Below are 21539 nucleotides of genomic sequence, written 5' to 3'. Positions count from 1 at the left end.
CAGCAACATCCCCAGCTGAACCTGAAAGTTTTGGCAGTGACATGCATGCATCCACATCTTCCTTCTTAATACACGGCATCACAAACTAATTTGTGCTGCAATCTGTATAATTGTTTACTATTAAGGGCGATGGCTGATCATCAGTTTCTCCACTAGGACAGTGTCATATAAAGAATTGCACACACCAACACTGAAGACAAGTTAGTTACACACATAGTGGAAAGGTCTTAGTCCCTCACGTACAATGTCAGATAATAAATCAAGGTGTACCAAGTGACTGATCTTATGTGTGCGGATTTTCAAGGTTTCTATCATCTGTAAAGTATCATTTTGCAGAAACATAGGAACAAAAATCTTCCAAACGCATTTCTGTGGTTGTGTTTTATCAGGTGTTATTATTATTTTAAATGTAAATATTTAAAAAGGTGGCTGTAATTCAGCACTGATAAAAGTGTACCTCAAAACAATGTTCTCTATGTACAGTTCATGGGATGTCAAGTACCTTTTTTTTTTTAGCTCATCTGCCTTTACTTAAAATGAATAAAATACTAGCTAATGTTTCAAAAGTGAGAAAGGCGTGCAGTCTTCCTCACTTCTGACATTGCACGTTGGCCTAGTACTGGCAACTTTTTTTGACACAAAACATCTTAAATTTTTTTAACAACAGGACACGCATATCTGTATATTAATTTAGAAACAAATTTTAAAGATCCACATAGAAAACTGACACCTGTGAATTACAATTTATAATACATTCGATTCAAAATGCCATAAAATCTCAAGAGAGAAAGCAGGAGCGCTAAACTATCTGTGTTTTACCACAACGTGAGCCTACCCCAGTCACATTAATTTATTATGCGGTCTGGTGGGACTTGACTTCAGATGGCCTCAGTATGGTTGCATTGGAGACCTTACAAATGGGAGACTGAAACTGAGTCTTGGATGTTTGCATCTTTTGTGCTCTCCCTTTCTCAATGAGTCACATAGACGCCATCTTAGGCTGTGTATCATTTTTCCACATTTCTGTCATTTCTGTCCATTACAACTGACCATTTGCAGTCAGATGGGACATGTGGTAACCCTCTGCTTTGTGGAGTGATTAGCCTACAGGACCAATCGCGTTTTTCTTGGAAAAGGCCAGTACTCATGTTACAACAAACTCTTAGAATTAGGAAAGACGTGGTGTGGTGAGATAACTGAGTGGATGGAACTATTTTCTCAGTTATTTCGCTTTGGAATACTGGCTCCTAGCCCATAATTAAAATCTGAAGCTGTTTTGGCCCAGGCTTTCCTCAGTATGAGGAATTAAATCAGGAAATGTGTAAAGTGTCTAAAAAAAGACCTGGCCATGTAAAACTCACCAGCACAAGCCTCCCAGTTATTACCCTTCAAGTTTCAGTAGTTGGCTGACTGTGTGGAACAATCTGGACTGCAGATTCTGAAAATTAATCTGCCAGTATACCATCTGTTCTTCAAATTCTCATGTGTTTCTCCAAGTCCCACCCTAACTCCACTTGTACCCCTTCAAGTGTCAATCAGTTGCAGTCTGCTTATCTGATTGGAGGCCTTGGCAAAGGTCTGGTGCCGATTGCAAAGGACCGCCAAGCAAATGGGAAGGATGCAGTAGCCCACGGTCCTGGGGTCAGCGCGGGTGCAGGAGTAGAGGAAAAGGAACACCTGGAGGTAGGGGACGAGGAAGATGACACCCCACAGCCAGAGAGGGAAGGTGAGGAGACGCGTCTTCAAACTGTGCGTCCAAGAGAGCGAGGAAGCGGAGGATGAAGCCGCTGCGTCCCCGGGCGCCGGAGGCTCCGCGGCTGCCCGCTCTACGTGCTCCAGGGTCAGCCGGTTGTAGGTCTGGCTGATCTCGAAGACGTAGTAGAAGGCGGTCGCGCTAGCCAGCAGGTACAGCCCCACGCCGATCCATCCCATCCGCTGACGGAAGTTCATCATTCTCCATAATCCTACCTGAAACGAAAGAATAATGCGTTCACACTCGGCGACCACAATAGGACCACGCTGACAACAGGCAATCCGCTTACTAAAACGCATTCCCGATAATATAAAACATTTTCCTTGTGTGCCTATGAATTCCTTCACCCGATGTTCCTGAAGTTCCGCATTTTACTTTTAGCAACACAGACAACGGCGGGTGCTGTTCCTCCCTTAATCCGTCTGTGTTGGGTAGCCAGCCAGCAGGCTACTTACCAGCAAATGTAAGCTCATAGTCATCGTCTTTGAAAACACGAAATCAAAACTGAAAGCAATAAAATGACAGTTCTCGAGGGGTCGCTTTGTACAGTTTGCCGTCAGCCGAGTGAATGGTTACTATAATTACCGATCAAGTCTTTGCACTGCTCAATACAAAGAGGAACTAGCTCTCTGACTCGTGGTATCGTTACATAAGCAGCTTGTCAATTTCAGGGCAAGAATTGGACGAGACAAATTGGCTGGTTCTCACCTTTTAATTACTGAACAATTATATTCGCAAGCGACATCTTGCGGTGTATTTTATTGCTATCCAGCTCTCCAAATTTCTGTCGACAGCCACATCCCACACTACTGGTCGCTTCGCCTCCTTATGTCCTGTTCTGTTGTCATCTGACTTGCCAAACATCCTCGAAAATACAATATCCGGAATTTAACCATTTGCTGTGCAGCGTTTTTCCTACCGACGTCGGTGCTACTGGTATTAACTGCAGTGCCATCTAGCGTGCAGGATAACTTCATGGATGATTAAACGATTGTGAGGTGTCTTACTTCACCTGACTACCATTAGACCTATCGGAATGTAAGGTTCAAAAGTAAATCCACAGCCTTCTACTTTTGATAGCTAAATCCACGAGAATGATGTTTTGGGTGCAATTTCGGCGTGGCGAATAACGTATGCTATTTAAGGACTTAAAGGAAATGCCACAATTTTTAGTTATCAAATGCCAAAAGTTGACCACCCAGCGCTGTGATTTTACAGCACTGGACGCAGTTGCTACATTTGTATTGAAATTTTGGATGTTCTGATGTGGATTATTTGATAGTTGTTATCCTTCAATATGCAACATATTTTTTCTCATGCATAGTTTTCATTTGTGGATTTGTTTTAGGACATAGTGATCTGGTAACTAGGTTTGTAACCAGAGGGTCACGGGTTCCAACCACAGACTTTGTACTGTCATGGCACCTTTGAGGAAGGTACTTGACAAACATGCACCATCTGTAAAAATGTAAGCTGTGTATATCAGCATGGAGGGGGCATCCGCTAATCAAATTAAAAATAATAATAATACAAACGAATGCATGATTACCACAGAAACCCACACTATTTACAGCCCACTAACAGTGAGCTGTCCGCTGTTTGTTTCTCTTAGTTGAACAAATACATTAAAAAAATTAAAAATAGGAGGGTTTAAGGTTTAAGGGTTTAAGGTTAAGTCCTAACCTCTGATGTGTTTTTTTGGTGCAATGTTTGTGGCACAGGGTCTGACACTCACCCAAGCAAGAGGTTATTTACACATGCAAAGCTTTGGGTGTTCCTTTGCAACAGGTAGATTGTTTAAGGGTCAGGCTGTCCCTTAGGCCTCACCCATCCGTCATTGACCTCTCCCTGTGGGCTGTTTACTCTTGTGTTGTGACATACCCTTAACAAGGCTAATCCGTTTATTGTCCAAGGCTGCTGAACGCCTCCTCCCTTCGTTGCCGTTGCGTCAGCTTGTACAATAGTGTCACTGCAGCAGCCAGTGACCGCGTCCCTCTTACGCACACGCAAAGATGTTGACACAGGAAACAGACCCCATACTTCAAAATCACTTTTTGTTCCTCACACAGCAGTTTCTTGCCTTGCCTTGGCATTCATACTTGGACACTCCTCTCACAGACAGAGTGCAGCGGTTTGAGTGCTGACTGAGACTGGCTAAACAAGAATGACTGGCAGAATTCTGAGGTGAAAGTATGAAAACCTGGCAGTTTTGTTTTGAGGGCTGGTTGCCTGTGATTGCTCTTGCATAACAGCTGTTGTAAATGTTGCATCATAAGAGATTAGCTGTGAGAGCACTGAGTTCATTGTGAAAGAGTGATTTATTCAGCAAACTCGCAGTTATTATGAAGTAGTGGGTGGCTGTGCTGTCAAGTTATGTTCGTTTTATTAGATTCTCCCTCAAACATTGTTCTCTCTCTCTCTCTCTCTCTCTCTCATGCATTAAAAATATCCACTAACATATACATTTTAGTCTGTTCTTTGCATTACTCAAAGACTGTAATCTATTTTACTTACTTTAGCCATTTTACTGATACCTGATACATACAGCTTAAAAATCTATTTATCAAATGTTTCCATTTCCAAGTTTTTTTTTACCAGTTTGTATTTAATAGTTTAGTTTAAACCAGCTGTTTTCGATAAATGTATCCTTATCGAGAAAGTATGCTTTTTTGGTTTTATGTTAAATGTTGATTGATATTGTTCATTCTTATTAATCTTATAAAAGCGAGGAGAGCATTATAAATCTTGACTAAACTGATGAATTTCAGAATGAAACTCGTTGCTGGCCGACAACTCCTTTGCTGACATTGAATTCATTATCGTGCATTATCTATGAACTTAATTTCATCACAACTGGTATCTGCTCATGTAGTGATCTCTATCCTTTGTAAGTTGTTTGCCATAATTACCACCTAAGCTGACGTGAATAGTATGCAGACTCTATTGATTGGTGTTCCCTGTGTGCCGGAGGAAAGTTTAGTAGCCCACACTTTCTGAAGTATGTTGGGCAGAGTAATAGTAATAGTAACCTACTTGCAGGCGTCCAGAAACTAAACAGGTCGCAACAGTGCTATGTCTTTAAGAGCCAATTGTATTCGCCTGCTGCCATCTAGGGGAGCTCTGGAGAAGCTGACGCAGCCTTCTCAATTCATATGCGAGCAGGAAAGAGTGGGCTGGCGGAGTCTGTGCACAGTGCAATACACCATGGCTACTGGGAATGCACGTTGCCTTACCTAATCAATGTACACAACAAGACTTCGGAGGGCGTGTCGGGACGCATTTTCTACTCATCACTGGCAATCGAAACACTATCACCGCGCAGATTTGATGAGCGGCACCTAAGAGATAAACTTCTGGACATTCAACGACTGAGACTTGGGGAATGATCAGTTAGCCAATGGAAGCAAACGAAAAAAAGGGAGGAAAGCATTAGCGGGTACAGTTAGTTGTTGCTTATTGCTGTAATGAATGCAGTGAGTGGTTTAATGATTTAATTCTCTACTCATACTGTTTGTGAGGATTTTCTTAACCAGGAATCCTCTAGGTTAGAATGAAATGTTGCAGAGCAGGTTTGACGGCGTATCAAAAAAACAACTATGTGTCGGGAGATACAGGGTGCATAGGGGGAAAAACAATCGGTTGGAGGGCTGGTCTTTTGGAGCCAGACAGCTAGCCAACTTGATCTACCAGAAATGCTGGACGTGAGGAAATATGTAGTTAGCCCTCCACTGCAAGGTGACACACGAAGCTACAGGCATCGCACCAGCAGTAGCTAGCATAGCTGACCAACCACATCGTCTTGAAAACATTTTTGTTGCTACTTTGTTTTTTCACGCTGTACATTGTTTGTGCATCCAGTAGCTCGCTACCTTTCAGAACATCCAAAGAATTCAATTTTATGCCCATGACATCCGCTTTTCTTCTACTTAAGTTTTACGATTTTTCTATTTCTGTAGGTTTGTGGGGGTAGACCGTTTCCTGTTTTCGCTGGAGTCCAGCCTTAATAATTTATCACATCTGGACTGTAATAACAGCTTGCTGCGAGAGGTTGACATGCAGACCTTTTTAAAAGGCAGGAGAGTGGGCTATTGGCTCAGCGAAAAGAAGATGAAGAAGCTGAATTTTCTGGCCTTCGTGGACATGTGCAGGTAGGTGCCGGGACCGGGAACTGATACTGTTAAATATGCTCTTTCGCTGAGGGGATTCCGATTGACTCGTGACGGTAAAAATGTAACTGTCTGGAACACACGCAGGCTACGTTTGCATTGGGTCTTTTGCGTAGATTTCCAGCACCGTGTATCCTCTCTAGTTTACCTGTTGCTTGAAGACGGACCAAAAGTCACGGAATGACACTAGCTGCATGGAGTACGCGAATCATAGTCACCAGCGTGAACTTAATAGCTAATACCACAGAGCGACAGTGGCTACGTGTGAGGTGATTTTTTGTTCGGAGAGAGTGGGTAGAGAATGTCTAATTTACGTTGTAGGAGTTATATTTATATATGGTTACTTATCTTAATTTACCGATACAAACCTCCGTTAAAACCCCTCACAATTTGTTCACCTTGATTCGTTTTGCCGTAACTTCAACGATGGAATCCGAGTAACGAAACGGCTGTTTTTTCATCTAAGTGCTGGCTATATTGCCCGAAAAGGCGAGCGTATATATGTATTATTAATTATTTTCGCACGGGTAGATAATTGCTTATTTGCAATTTGGCCCGTGTCAAGCGGACCAGTCTGGCATCGCCGAACCACAGAATATGGGACTCTAGGCAATCTGGGGGCGGGTGGAGTCTGAAAGCGTTGCGCTCCCCTGTGCGCCCGTAGCAGAATTTGTTTTCGAGTTCCTAGAAGCGTCGCGCAAAACAGTCCCTCGTCTCTTCTTCTTATGATCCTCCGTTCTTCTTCTCAGTTCAGCTCATCACCGAACAAACTCCCCTGCCAACCACGCAGTACAGTTTGTTGTATCGGCTCAGAACAGCGTGGATAAAATCTGCCTGTCATGGAGGAAAGGCTTCCTTGGAACACCGCTGCACAGTAGCTGAAATAGCTCCAAATAAAATGACTGTGACATAGTCCACTTGTCACATTTTCATTTTACATGAAGTGTGTCTCAATAAGATCTCCGTAAAGCACACTGTATCAGCATGACAATACTGCATTGTAAAGCATTTGTAAGAAAATGAAGTGCTGAATAGCACCTAGTATTGCATGATATAGCACGTGTTGCAGTTTCTTGCAGTTTATTTTGCTTGATTCCATTAGTGTGTCGCTCTAGCTCACTGATTCTCAATACTGCTCCTGGGGCCCCCCTGGCCTGCACATTTTCCATCTTTCCCTGCTCTACCTACCTGACTGAACTCATCAGTGGCACTTTTGTTTAGCTGGGCACACCTGATTTAATCAAGAGCTCACACTAATTTCAATCAGGTGTGTTTTGAGAAAGAATGGATAGAAGATATGTAGGACAGGGGGGCTCCAGGAGTAGGATTGAGAAACACTGCTCTAGCTCAACCAAGTGACATTTCTTATGAATGCTTCATAAAGTGGTGATGCCATACTTGTGTGAGGTGGTTGTGTCATGCAGACCACGTGAAGGTGCATTCAAAGCATGCGGTGATGTCATCCACAGGGAATCCAGGTTTTTTTTGTCTTCGCTGCTCTGCATCCACTAAAGGGGAGAACCCTGGTTTTATGGCATGTTCCTAGGTTGTCAGTGGTGATGTAAGGTGCCCGGTTACAGCAAAACCTTTCCATAGGGGGCTTCCCCCACACTTTGCAGGAAACTCCGCTGAAACGCTCATGTTCTTTGAATCTAACGTTTGAGCTATGTTGTCGAGCCAAAATAACCAAGTAAGAGGAGAAGGAAAGGACACAGAGGAAGGAGGCAGGACATCCTACGCTTGCATGAGCACAGCTGTGTGAAACCTAGCCTCTCGCTTACCAGCTGTTTTTGAGGCCCGACGACACATCCTGTGACAGCTACGCTATAAAGTGAGGCAATGTATGCACCAAGGACAGGCAATAAAAAAACAGCAGGCTTTTCACCCGGCCAATCAGCAGGCAGTGAGCGTTTCTTATGAAAGTTCAAGGTTGTAGTGGCTCATGATTGGCTCATGAGCTTGACTGAATGAGGTAGGACTGACACTGCTGGCAGGGTAAGCTGTGTAGCCTCCCTCCCTGTGGGCCGAGTTTCAATTCAGGTTGGACAGCTTATGCCTCAGCGCAAAGCACTGCAGGACCAGCTGCTTGCAACATTCTGGCACATCCCTGAGGCCACATATAGCTGAGCAACTCGGCCTTCTGGGATTTCCCACCTCCCCCCTGTCTCACACTTCTATCGGTACACAGCTTGAACGGTCGCTGAATTTCCGAGGGACAGCAATGAAATGTTCAGCTGTTCGCGGTGGGATCCAGGCTGAACGTTACACACTTCTGCGATTTGCGCCTTTAAGGTGATGTGTGTGGTTCCCCTCCCTCAAACTTGCCCGGTGTTTTCTTCATCCCCCCCATTCCGCGCATTGCACAAGGCTGTTGAGTCAGAGAAGTGCCGGGTTATGCAAACGTAGGCAACGTTTCCCGCACGCAATACATGTATCTTATGTCTGAAGGAAATAAAGTTATTGCGCTGCCAGGCGTATAATGGTACAGGACATAGTATACCATATACTGTGTTTAGTATGGTGTTGGTGTCAAAGTCAAGTGTGAGTGTTACCTAGTGGTGCATGCAGGATGGCCTGATTGCATACAGGTGGTTGGAGGCCATATTTAGCTTTTTTTTTTTTTTCAAAAGGAGCAATGCTATATGGCTTTCAAAGGTTATTGATGGTGTACAGACTTAACTCAAAAACAGTAGATCCTATAGGCTGATACTCTGTAGTTTGTGTTGTGCATTTGTGATGTGAATTCCTTGGAAAACCAACAGGGGAGAGGACAGCCATTCAAGAGGGAGACTTCAGGGTGCTGAAGCGCATCTGGAATCAAATTCTGCCTCAAGTGCTCGCTCTGTGTGTTTTCATCCAGGATCTTCCCAGCAGAGAGAACTGCTGAGGAATTTTCACCAGATTGCCACCATGTAAATTAAAAATGTTTTGTGGATTAAACAGCTGACCACTTCAACACAAGCACTGCCCAGAGGGCTAGGGGCTTGTGAACCCAAGCTGGTTATTCTATGGAACACGTCTTCATTAAAAAAGGCCCCTGGCTCTCACAAACCAATCAGAAGGCTTTCCTCTCCCTAGCAAGACCCAGTGATTGGTTGAATTAAGTGAGTGGCCATATTGCTGCCCATTTTGGGATTCATGAAGCCTCACCATCACATCTCCACACACAATGGAACGCCTCCCCATGGAACCGTGGCATTTGGGGCGGTCACATGACCATAGCCGTCCTAAAGGCTTTCTCCTCAGGCTGATAATAGGCGGGGGCTATAGAGTTTCACCCTGGCCGCTCTGTCTCCCTTTATCCTCCATGTGTTAATCACGGGCAGCTTAGCATTTCAGCAGAGGGGAACAAAGGGGAAACAAAGCAGGAGCAGGGGGTTAAATGACTGACATTCTGTGCCCCCTGTACCTGAAAGGCCTCTAACCCTTTACTGTGTACATTCCCATGATGCCATGGGTTCCATTTAGGTGAGGACACCAAGGTGATGGAGGACATGCGACGGTCCACATTCCAGCTGAGTGAGGTTGAGGCTGTTTGCAGCGCTTGCTGAAACGCTGTGGCCAGAACACAGACACGGTTTCGGCAGAGAGATGGGTTTCCAAGTAGAAACAGACTTAATACCCAGCGAATGACCAGGTTTATAAACAGATAATACGTGTTCAGAAAGTTATTCCTCTGTAGCTGAGGGTATGTCACTGAACGTGAGTAATGTGGAGTTTGCTTGTGAGAGTTTGTGCCAGAGCAGGAATCGCTGTGGTTGTCTTGATTGGTGGCAAAGTTTTGCATCTGTCCAATCGCAGAACAGTGTATGGGCGAGAGAGAGTTGAACGTGCATAACCTCAGTGGTCAGATGAAACCAACACCGTGCAGCTCCCAACCTCACGTAGCCAAGATCCAGGTCACTCTGATTCCAAAATAAGGCTTTGTTGCAGCGGTGGGTTGCTGTGTCAGTCTCACGGTGGTCTCAGGTGACATTTTACAGCACAGACGCAAGCAAATGAGGATGAGCTTTATTGGGGTTGTAAAAGGGTGTGGTGGAGGTGAGCAGACTCAGGGTTCAGGACCCGCCTGCCATAAAATAAGTGAGTGTACTGGTGTGGAGGGTGCGGCCATGACCCGACCCTGCCCTTTACTCACCTGACAAAAAAAGCAGTCTAGTAGGTTTTGGTCACGCTCGGTTTAAAGAATGGTGGCATCTGGTTAACCAGCCCTTTGATTATGCAATACAGAGTCATGCCAGTCACTGGTGTGCTGTGGAACCTTAGTACTAATGTTTTGGCCTTTTGTGTGTGTGTGTGTGTGCGCGTGTGTGTGTATATGTGTGTGTGTGTGTGTGCGCGCGTGTGTGTGTGTGTGCACGTGTGTGTGTGTGTGTGCGCGTGTGTGTGCGCGCGCGCGTGTGTGTGTGTGTGTGTGTGTGTGTGTGTGTGTATGCGCATGCCTGTCTGCTCCTTTAAGTTATGGCTACTTTTTATGCTTGGTCTGCTGCCAGGCTGAACCAATATATGAGTCTGAAAAATATTCCATATTTTTTTGTCTTTTTTCTGTTTTCAGATCTGCATCTCATCTTCCTCTTTAATATCTGAGGTCTGAAACCAAGGGCCCGACTGCACCAAAGCACACAGCCCAGTAGATTCCCACTGTATAGTTAACCTCGGCGAATGAAAGCAGGCAGTTAGAGAGCTCAGCTGTGAAGCTGTGTCATCTCACTGTCAGTTTAAGAGCCATGGTACCACAGCTCTTTGGGTTTTTTGTTACAGTTTTGGAAAGGGAATTCTGGCTGTTCTTCATTTGACACTGCAGTGGTCTCAGAGTGGTAGTCTCTCCCCACCCCGCTCCCCCAACACACACACACACACACACACACAATGTCTGCAGCATTCTTCACGGATGGCTTCGAGGTATTTTTCGTCCTGTCGGTGTTCCCTTTAGCCATCCCCGTCTAGCTGAACTGCAGACAAAGGACATGTTCGTGCCCGTCATATTAGTCAATCACACCTAATCGCACTACACCTACACATATTCTGTGGTTTCTGATTTTCCATGAACAGCTTTGATTGAAACCAATCGGGTGTGTTTACTATTGCAATAAGGAAAGTGGTTATCTCCAGCAAGAACCTATAGTTTTAGTTCCATATGAGCAGAACAGACATAGGAAAATCAAAACATGGAGAGCTCTTCTCTTTGGTTTGGCTGGCTAGATCAGTGCTGGCAGTCTCCACTGATTCAGGCTGTGGAGGTTGCCAAGCAACCGATTTTTTTCCCCCCAGAGCTTAGAATTTTCTGGCCTTTTCTCTCAAAAGATCCTTAAAAAGTTCCTTGGGGTGTCGCGGTGAAGTTCTGAGCACCCCACGGCATTTGAATGTCAAAGATTCGGTTTTCCGTTTGTTACGTAACGTGAACTTAAGACCTTTACCCGTGCGGTGGCTGATGATGACATCGATCAGCGGTTCAATAACAGCTTTAACCCGTTGTTTAGACTCCAGCAAGAGGATTGCTCACGCTGGCTCCCCTGAGAGAATGCGTAATGGCTGCGCGCTGAAGAGATACACAGACAGAAATAAGTTGGAAGGCACCAGGGGTTTAAAAGAGCGCAAACAAACGGGAAAAATGGGCTGCAAAGGAATGCCACAGACTATCCTTCCAGCCTCCCGATCTGAGACCATCACAGCATTCCAGCATAACATTACTTCAGACCTGCAGACCCACCATGAACACTGTTTCCACGATTACATTACATTACTGTCATTTAGCAGACACTCTTATCCAGAGCAGCTTATATAGGTTACAGGTATTTTTTTTTACATGTTATACAGCTGGATATTTACTGAGGCAATTCTGGGTTAGCTACCTTGCCCAAGGGTACAGCAGCAGTGTCCCAGTGGGGAATCAAACCAGTAACCTTTTGGTTATGAGCCCTGCTCCTTACCACTGTGCTACACTGCCACCCATGACCACCACCCACTATATACAAGTGAAGTGGTTATGGTGTGGGGAGGGGTTTAAGGAAGTGGGCTGGTAATCCTGTAGGTTTGCGGTTTGATTACAGGGCAGGGTGCTGCTGTTTTTACTCTGAAGTAAGGTGCTTGTCCTGAAATGATTCAGTAAATGCCCACCTGGATAAACGGATAACATGTTGAAGCTGCGTGCTGTAAGCTGCCCTGGATAACAGCTCAGCAGAGCTGTTATCAAACAAATAATCATTTCAAGAGATGTCAAATCCAGGTCAGCAGTCAAGCTGCAGAATGTAGCCTGCAGTGGCTCCCCAGGAGGAGAGTGGAGCTGTGTTTCACTCTGTCAGCTATGGCCAGTGTCACAAAAGGAGGAGGACAGTTCCTTCGGTGCCTCTGATGTGTGTTTTTCCCCTCCAACATGGCCGTAGCCCTTTTTGTGTGAGAGTCCCCCCCCCCCCCCCCCCCCCCCCCGCCCGTGTGTTCACAAATGGTTCAGCTCGACAGGGGTTTTACAGTCTGTGCAGTCCCTGGGCAGTCCCCCCCAAAAGCTGCAAAAGGACCCCTAGACCCAAAAGCTCAGAAGCAGATCCAAAACCTTTGCTTCACATTCAAGGTGCTTTTCTAGCCGCAGGTCAAAGTCAGGCACTGTCTTTGACGGAAGGGTCCAGGAAAGGGAAAATTTACTGTTTGACGCTGACATTTGAAGGTAAACCTAAATTGATTAGCCTGATTTAGCATCTCTGAACTACGCTCAGAATCGTCTGTCATGGGATGATTTTACCTCAGGCCTCTGATAAATTCCCAAGCCATCAGAAGCCGTTGCATAAGTGTACATTTTGCAGCATGGTAATGTTCACTGTTTGTGTGTTCAGACATGAACTGGATGGTTCCTAATTGTATTCCTTCTCTCTTTTCTCCCCTCAGGAAACGAGGCATAGAGATGGTCCAGGTAAGTCTGTTTTTAACAACTTAAGACTATGCAACCAGTTTTGCATGATCTTACTGAACAAAATTGTATTTCCCTCTAAATCTCTAAGCAAGTCAATGGTCAGAATGTGAGTTTCTGAACATACTTTTGTACAAGGTCACTTGAAGGCCTTACATCAAGAATGTAAATGGTGTTTGTCTAGCACCAGCCTTTTATAATCACACTGGACACTCCTGGTTAGAGGCAGTTAATGTCTGGCCAGAGAGACACGTGGGGGGAGAGAGTATAATACAATGGCTGTGTCACATATTATTTCTCGATCAGCATACCAGTAACAAGCTGTGGTTCATCTAAGATCCAATCCCACCTTCTTTTTTGTTGTCTCCTTGACAACAAAAAAGTGAAACCACTTTGAACATCAGCCCTTCTGGTAAAGCTGCAAAAAGTTTGGGTGAGCTGTGGGCAGGCAGACAGTCTTAATTTCTCAAGAGCAAGCACTCAGGTTCAAGCAGAAGGTCAAGGAACCCTGAAGTCGAAAATATCATTTTCCATTCTTCACAGTCACTCAGAATGTGCAGAGACAAGTGCAGCTGTGTGGGTGTAGTCTTCCCTTTTTCTTTACGGTAAGTGTTGAAAGGGCGTTCACGTAACCCCAGATTCAGATACACATCAACATGACTGGGGCCTTTGTGACCTTTACTTAGTCCCCAGGTGTAGAGGTGGCCCACCTTCTAATACAATATGAAACTCTGCCAGAGGGATGTAAATAGGTGTATTTATTGTGATATTGGAGAGAGGTTTTCATTTGAGCGTGCCTACCATAAATAAAGAGACATTTTCACTTTATGGAAAAACATTACAACGAAGTATGAGCATTGAGAGTTTCTGTCTGCTTTTAGAGGTGAGGAAGGTTAGCCGCCGCCCTCGTCAGCATCTGGATGGAGAGTGCAGCCCAGCTGGGGTTAGACGAGTCTGTGAGAAAGTTAAAGTATTCTGGAAAATTGCTGGTCAGCTCCACTAAACTGGCTGTTAATACTTTAAATGCTGTCTCAGCCCATTATTAGCACACACACGCATGCAAAATGGCCTCTAAAATTAGCCAGTGGCACTGTCACACTTCGTTAACTCCTGGCACTGGGAGGGGAGGACTGAGAGGCAGGTGACCTGTGACATGGCTTCTCCTGCAGAAACTCAGTGGAAGCATAACCCACCATCTGTGACGTCCCCAAGCCTGACACTCCGCTCCGTGCTCCGAACGCTCTCTACCTGCTCCTGAACGAGACCGGGAAAGGCGATGCCTCCATGCAGTCATGACACACCTCGTGGGAAAAAACCTGCCGAAGCAGGGAGGTCTTACGACCCCTGGAGGGTGATGTCATTCTCTGAAATTCTCACATGAGTACGTGGCCCCCAGCTTATGCAAAACCCCACCTGTCTGAAATGGGGGACAAATCAGAACGCTGGACCTGCCCACACGCCACCCTTTAGGCTAATGTCAGTGAGGAATGCTGTGACTATGGCAACTCCCTCCTCAGGCTTTTTTTGTACGTTACCAGGGTCACAGGTCATACTCAAAGTTATTTTTTATGCTTGTGAACGGAGCAAATAAAATCCATATGTCTTGTATATCTACGGAGACCACACAACAGTATTCATAATGACAAGACAATAGCTTCGGATTCCCACTCAGAGTTGTGCCCTATAGACTGGAGGAACTCGTATGTTAATTATTTCAGGTGTCTGATTCTTTCATCCGGTGCTACCTGGATTTTGAGTAGCCACCTTCCTGACAGTGTTTTATCTTGACTTGGTGTTGTGTTGCGTGTGAGAGGAAAGCATTAGTGGCAATGATGAAGTCAGCTTGTTTTCGTTCTTATTTTTTTGCCCTAGCCTTGCACACAGTGAAAACAGTGGATGTCACTCTCTTGATGGCTCGGTGGCATGGCCCCTGTGGGGTGGTGTCAGGGTGGAGACAAGTCCCTGCCCCACATACCCCACCCCTCCTGATAAGACACCCTGGCTGAAACAGCCAGCAAACTGGCACACACATTCTCTCCAGTCAGAGCTGTTGCCAGGTTCTGTTCAGTGACAGTTAATCATCTCACTCTCCCAGATCTCTGAGGAGTCGACCAGTGAGAAATAGATCATTTCTGTAAGGTGCTCACCATTTTTCTGTGAGACGTTATTCTCATCCTGAATTTGTCTGTTCAGAATAATCCATAAAACTAGTCTTTTTGCTCCTTTTGACCCAGTATTTCAACATCGCTTTTATTTTAAAGCTGTTCTGTAGACACAGTGAGTTCTTGTACACATCGTGACTGGCAGTGTTGTAACGCTGCAGAAATTCAAGGCTTGAGTTCAGTAGTTTCTGTTGGGACTTGCTGCATTGTCTTCAGTTCAGCAGGAGCAGTCATATAAACCCTTTCTAGGGAAGATTGATGTGTACAGGGAATAAATATAGCCAACAGCATCGTGACAGCTGTTGACAGAGTGTGAATTCCTTTCCCGTTCACTGCTGTCTGTCAGAGCACCAGGTGCTGAATATGGATTCTAGTGGTTATTGAATCTGGAGAGGTAGTTTGTAGATTGCAAAATCCTTTCATGTGAAAGGTTCTGCATTTCATCAGTCAGAATCAAGTCATTAACAGGCATCATTTGCTGAAAATGGAGAATGAGAGCTTTGGACATCAACTCCTATTGGATGATATCAGTGGCTTCTTTTATTGGTTAATTTGGAGATGCATGCCTCCTCAAACATGTGTGTGTGTGCGCGCATGCGTGCATTCAAGTAAGTGTGTATGTGTGCATGTGCTTGTCTGTGTGTATGTGTCGTAAGTGTGTGTATGTGAGTGCGAGTGTATGCGTTTGCTTATGTGCAGTTATGCACTCTTAAGCAAGCTGGTGAGCTGGGGCTCTAGGTCCTTAAAACTGCACAAAGGCCACACACATAAAACAATATCCAATCCAGGTGAAATGTAGCCCATTCTGCAGAAAAGTAGCTGTCAGCAAAGCCAGACCTCTCCTAGAGGCAAACCGTGGCCACGGTGGCCATACAGCCTTCCAGCCCCACAGCGCCTGCAGGTGGACCACTCCAAGGACATGGTCTGAGGAAACTGTTTTTGTTTTGTTTTGTTTTGAGTCAAGTGTGGACTCTCTGATGTCTCCAGCTCAAGATGTCCCTGGGAACGGTCCCAAAGTCAGCAGCGTTTTGACCCGCGAGGCCAACGCAAATCCCCCAGGAGGGTGACCATTTGTTTTATCTCTCAGCCGGTGGAGCATCCCCTCTGACCCCTGAATACACCCCCCCCCCCCCAGAGGATGATGACGAAGCGGTCCCACAAGGAGGGACTGGCCCTCTCTCATGTTCTGCTGCTTCTTTGGTGGTCGTCCTGCTTCAAAAAGACACTGGTTCTGCTTCTGACAGAACTAGAGTGATCGTATAAAATTGCCAGTCGCTGTCTCAGGTTGTTCAAAGTCAAGTGTTCCTCAGGAACCGGAGTGAGTTCACTCAGAAGGCTGGTTATACATTGATAGTAAAGATTTCCGGTAAAATGCACTTTTTTTCCATTCTCCTCTCCCACTCCCTCTCTCTCCCCTTCTTCCCTCACTGTCTTTTTCTGCAATGCCATAACTCAACCCTGCTGCCCCACAAGTGGAGGTCTGTTTGTCTTCAGCTTCACATATTGTAGAAGAGCCTACTTTCATCAGTGTTTAGACAGCCGCAAAATGGTAACGCAATTTGTACAGCGGAGTGCTTGCACCGAGAAACATGAGTCTCACTTCTTTGTCGTCAAGTCAGAGTTCATCGATTGGGCCAAAGTCCCAGCTGTTATCACCCTTCAGAAAGTGGTTTTATGGAACCCCATGAGTCAGCCCACTGTAGAAACTATTCTGCTGTGGTTAAAGCTAAACAGAGGAGGGATCTCTGGTCTGTTTTTTTTCCCTGATAATGTTTTAGATGGGGCACACGGGGGGTAGAGGGTGGGGCAAGATGCATAGAACCCAACATCTGAAGATCTTCCAGATTAGGTGAAGTGATCAAAGCCAAACCATGATAAAGAGCCTGTTATTTACTTGGTCCCTGTTCACCTCAGTGATGGATTGAACCCAGAGTAGGTGTTGAAAAGAGTCACTAGTCCAGAGTAATCTTAGGCTGAACTGTGTTGATTGTGATGTGCCAAAGTCCAGTTTTTTCCAGAATTCCCATCCCAGTCAAAGACAAGACAGAAAGCACAGCACTGTGAGCCATACGCATGCTAAGGAAGTAATATATGCTGTAATGTTCTTGGAACTTGTGTGGCCTGGTCTCCTAAATTGGTGGTGGGTTCAAAATGCACATTGGGCTGGATTTGCTATAGTTTAAACTCATATAGATTGGTCAGTAATCAGTAGATCTCTTTAAAGTAGTAATTTTTTTTCCACATAGAATAGTCTGGTTGGTCTCCGCACCTGTCCACACGCCACAGTCCATGGATAGAGAGAAGCATCTTGGGAAAGATGGCCCTGTGTGTTGTGTCATTGCCATGTTTGTGGCAAAGTGCCCCAAGACTTTGGGACAGGCTGGCTTGCTTCAGTTACCCCTCTGTCTGTCTGTTCACGATGGGTCGACAAAACCACCTTCATGGGCTCCTCACTGACTTTCTCCTGGAAACGACCTGTGCTTTTCCTCCTGACCATTAATCCAGTGTTGCTGGAGCGCTTTGCTGGGAGAGTTCGTTTGGAGCCAATTTTGAATAATAAATATGGAAGGAGCTGTTTCTTCAATTCCTCCATTGGGTTGCGTCCCTGGCTTTGCCTTGGTCACCTCCCCGGCCAAATCGCAGGCGGTGGCAGTAGTACATCGTGTTCTTCTTCCTCCTTCCCCTGCAGAGAGGAAGTGGACACAATCACTCACTCTCTGGATGCATCAAGTGCTGTAGGTAGTTGAATTTGTCTGGGCTCTTCTGCGTTCCTTTCCTCTTCCAATGCCATGACATTGCAATTCTTTGTCAGCTAATAAAACTCAATGAAAGTTTCATTGGACAACATAAAAGCGGATAGACCATGCTTGTGTGGATGCTGTCTTTGGTTGCCTGTCGTTGGTTGGTGTCTTTTTTGTAGGGTTAGTTAAAAATTTGTACCAGCTTTTTGAGCGGAAAAAATTCTCAGAAAAAAAAAAACGCCAAAAAAGACTGATATTTCTATTAATCCTGTGGTTCTAATTGAAAGGGTTGTTACAGACGGATGTTTTATAGAGGCATCCCAATGTGTCCTTCAGGTTGCTCAAATGCATAGCGCTTCAGGAAATCATTCTTAATGTGTTGAAGCAGTCGATTCCTGTTCGCTCAAGCACAATCTCTCCCACACTGCGTTTTTTAAGCAGTGCCCGCTTGGTTAAGATGTTGGGGCACTGCAACTTGAGGAGTGTCTCCCTGAAAGCATGCAATTTTAAGAAACTAATGACTCGACAAGACATGAATGTTACATGTGCCCTGTGCCAGACAAAAGATGTTTGTACAATAGATGCATTTGTTTTCATAAATAGAGATAAATCCCCTCGGTTTTAGATATTAGATTTAGATGTCTGCATAGTTTGTTTGAAGGTAGAAACCCCAGCTGCTGATCCTAAAAGTAATAGAATGCAAAAAATATAATAGTTTATAGTGCATTTCCAAATGTATATTACATTACATTACATTGGTGGTATTTAGCAAATGCTCATATCCGGAGCAGCTTCCAGTTTTATGTATTTATACAGCGGATATTTACTCAGACAATTGAGGTTTAAGCACCTTGCCCAAAGGTACAATAGCAGTACCCCTGCAGGGAATCAAGCCAGCAATCTTTCTGTTACAAGCCCTAGGCGTTACCACCACACCGCACAACTACCTTTTATGTATTATGTATCCAATTTTACATGTAAATATGGCTTTCCACTTTTCAGTATATTAAGGTTTTTCATATGTGTTCCAGTACATATGAAAAGCACACATCTAGATGTTACAGTTATTGATACATTTTCTAATTTCCATTGTGCATTTTGACATATTTGGGATTTTTATATTTTCACGTGTATTCTGCGCACACACTCTCATACCAGCTGTCACAAACAGCATTAAACTCTGGGCTGTTGTACATTTTCCAACCCAACCTAGATGCTAACCATTCCCAGCATTGTTGTCATGGCCACTGTCATAAGTGTTTTTAATTCCTCTGAGTTTGTTTCCACCTGCTGTGTGGCCTTGCGACTCACTGGTCTCTGAGAGTATATCCGCGGTCGAAACCCCAGTTCTCCTCCGAAAGTACGTCTGCAACAGCGCCAAACCACAGCCGTCATTCGACGATTGAGGGGAGGGAGCGCGCAAGCGTTTTTGGGTTTTCACGGGCCCAGCTGAAGTTCCTCGCACAGTCAGCCTGCCCCATTGCGATGTCAGTTGGATTGTTCCAGAAACTCTGCTCCGCTGGGTGCCGTCCTCCCCGTTCTTACTTGTAATGAGAAGTGTTTTGCTTTCTCCCCAGATGCTGGAAAAGACATCCAGTGGTTTTGTATTTTTTTCATTTCACTTTATTATGGCGTCTGTACCGATTTATTTTAAACGTCTGTGGAAGGGTGCTCCAAGTTGATACAAATACTGCCCATTTAGGTATTGTGTTAGGTATTGGATTTTTCTGGTATTTATTATTGCTCCAGGAGTAATAGATGCAGTCTCTGGAGTGGTTTGACAGGCTAAACCTGCCAAGAAATGTCAAACTGGCCTAAAGGAGCAGAGGGGGGTGGTGGTGATGGTGCAGGCTGTGTGACCAGTTGTGGGGAGGCCAGCTTTCATCATACAGTAATTAACATTGTTTAAATGTACGGTGACCTGGAGGGCTGCGTGCTGTGCAGTTCCTGGACATAGTGAGCGAGTGTCATCCAGGTTGGTGCTACACACTGGTCAGGATTGAGGTGACCACCAGCTCTCCCCATCCCTTGCTCCTATTCCCCGCTCCTCCTCTCCAATGTGAAGCATTTTCAGATTTTTAAAAGGCATTGCCTTTCTTGAAAAGCTATATAAATGCAACCCCTCATTAATGCGTGGAATAACAGAAGCTGAAGTGCCCCCCGCAGTCTGCCCGACGTCTAATGGGAGGCATAATTAGCTCCTGATGAGCATAACTCCTCAGAGCTGGGCACAGAGAAGCTGCTGATTTGGCTGCAAGCCCTACACCTCCTGGTTCACCCCCCTCCCCCCACTGGTTGAGGTTTTAGGTTAACGGCCATCAGTGAGGCACTTTGGCTCATTCATATTTAAAGTGTCCACATGCGAAGTCGGCGCGGTCGATCAAAAGAGAGGGAGAGCGTGTCGGCGGGTGTCATGCCAACCACACTACCTGATATTCACCAGGACATCCACTGTAAGTGAGAGGGCCGTGACCTGTGGGTAAATAGTCTGCCCACAGTCTCATTTAGGGCCTCATTGATGACAAAAATACTTATGTATACCGTATATATACACAAATCTAAACTGTTAAATAATGTACATATTGTATATGTATACCAATATCTGCATATGCATATAGATATGTGTATGGTATATTGCACAATATATCCATGGATTCAATCATACAGATTTGGAATACGGTATATTTTGTAACTGAATGTCCATCTGGACATATGATGGCACCATGGTATTTATGTTTTTGTATTCTTATTTTATTGCTGGCATGTCTAAATTTTCACTGGATTTAGTCATGGGAACAACCTTTCTCTGAACTGAAGGAGAGCTGGGTGACATTTCGATGCGCGTTTCTGGAGATGAGGGATGTTATGTAATTGAATGCACGGGGGCCATGCATTTCCCTGCTGGAATGTTTTCCTAGATTATCTGATGTTGCCTCAAGCCAGGGTCCAGCTGACTGGAAGCTCATTTCCAGAAGGCCCGAGTTTGGCGTCCGCGCACCGCCGAGCCCCGCGGCCCAGTTGTCACAGAACATCGTGTCCCGCAGTGCTGTTCGTCCCTGGCCGCAGTCGTTCTCTCTGCAGCACATTCGAAACATTCGCCGAGGACTTTCAACCTGCCAAAGCCAGAAAAAAGAAAGACAACATCCTTGACAGTCAAGCACGGAGACTCAAGTATATTTAAATATGCATTTTTTGTACTATGTGTTATTGTACTATTTATTTATTAGCTTGGCTAATGCCAGGGGGGTTTACATAGTTTTCATTTTTTACAGAATTAATAATATACAATTTACATGTATTATCCACTTTTACTGTTAAATATTTAGCGAAGCAGTTAGCAGTTAGTAACTTGTTCAAGGGTGTCGTGGTAGCACCCCATCTTAGAATCAAACTCGCAACTCTCCAGAGCTTTAAACACCAGGCCACACTGATATAAACATCTGGAACGTACCGTGTTATCACTATTTAACACTTCATAAACAAAGCAGAGGTTGCATTCGGACAGCGCTTGTGCTGCCCTCTTCTGTGTGTGTTTTTCCCTCTCAGTTTTGTGTTTTCACTCTGTACCAAACTGGTTTCCTGCAGCTCACGGCAGCCAGGATCCCTCCTGGCAATTCCAGTAAGCTGGCCTTGGCCCGGACGCACTGCCTTTACAAGGTGGCGGTAGGCATAAACCAGTTGTCAGGATGGGCAGAGAGAGAGCGCCCCCCTACAAGGCTGGGTACTCCACTGGTATGGAGGGGGTAAAGAAACTGGATTTTGGGACTCTTTCCTGAGTGGAATAGGAAATTCCAGCATCCAAGGGGAATCTGTGCA

The 21539-nt window shown here is 45.1% G+C and overlaps 2 protein-coding genes across 3 annotated transcripts in view; one reads left to right on the top strand and one right to left on the bottom strand.

The window, feature by feature from the left end:
* Positions 1-1217: 1217 nt before the first annotated feature.
* Positions 1218-2594, bottom strand: LOC118792276 (transmembrane protein 251-like). The gene is made up of 2 exons (XM_036550092.1): positions 2462-2594; positions 1218-1968 (listed from the first exon to the last, which is right to left on the bottom strand). Exon 2 carries the CDS (start codon positions 1951-1953, stop codon positions 1525-1527), a length of 429 nt encoding a protein of 142 aa, XP_036405985.1. The 5' UTR covers positions 1954-1968; positions 2462-2594; the 3' UTR covers positions 1218-1524.
* A 2326-nt stretch (positions 2595-4920) lies between these two features.
* LOC118792726 (inositol-tetrakisphosphate 1-kinase-like) overlaps positions 4921-21539 on the top strand; it is a 36798-nt gene continuing 20179 nt past the window's right edge. The window contains exons 1-3 of one of the 2 annotated variants that reach the window (XM_036550632.1): positions 4921-5189; positions 5710-5901; positions 12799-12823. In XM_036550632.1, the coding sequence (XP_036406525.1) occupies positions 5807-5901; positions 12799-12823 (120 nt within the window). In that variant the 5' untranslated portion in view covers positions 4921-5189; positions 5710-5806. Of the gene's footprint in view, positions 5190-5440; positions 5489-5709; positions 5902-12798; positions 12824-21539 lie in introns of those variants that run through there. The other variant, XM_036550633.1, reaches the window with a different exon arrangement.

Source organism: Megalops cyprinoides, chromosome 17, assembly GCF_013368585.1.
Source record: "Megalops cyprinoides isolate fMegCyp1 chromosome 17, fMegCyp1.pri, whole genome shotgun sequence".
Taxonomy (NCBI): Eukaryota; Metazoa; Chordata; class Actinopteri; order Elopiformes; family Megalopidae; genus Megalops; species Megalops cyprinoides.
Note: the sequence above shows the minus strand (reverse complement) of the source record. Positions and strands in the feature narration are given on the sequence as shown.

Bases quoted from the DNA above. Each gene is read 5' to 3' on its own strand.
- LOC118792276 (XM_036550092.1), bottom strand. From the start codon at position 1,953: ATGATGAACTTCCGTCAGCGGATGGGATGGATCGGCGTGGGGCTGTAC.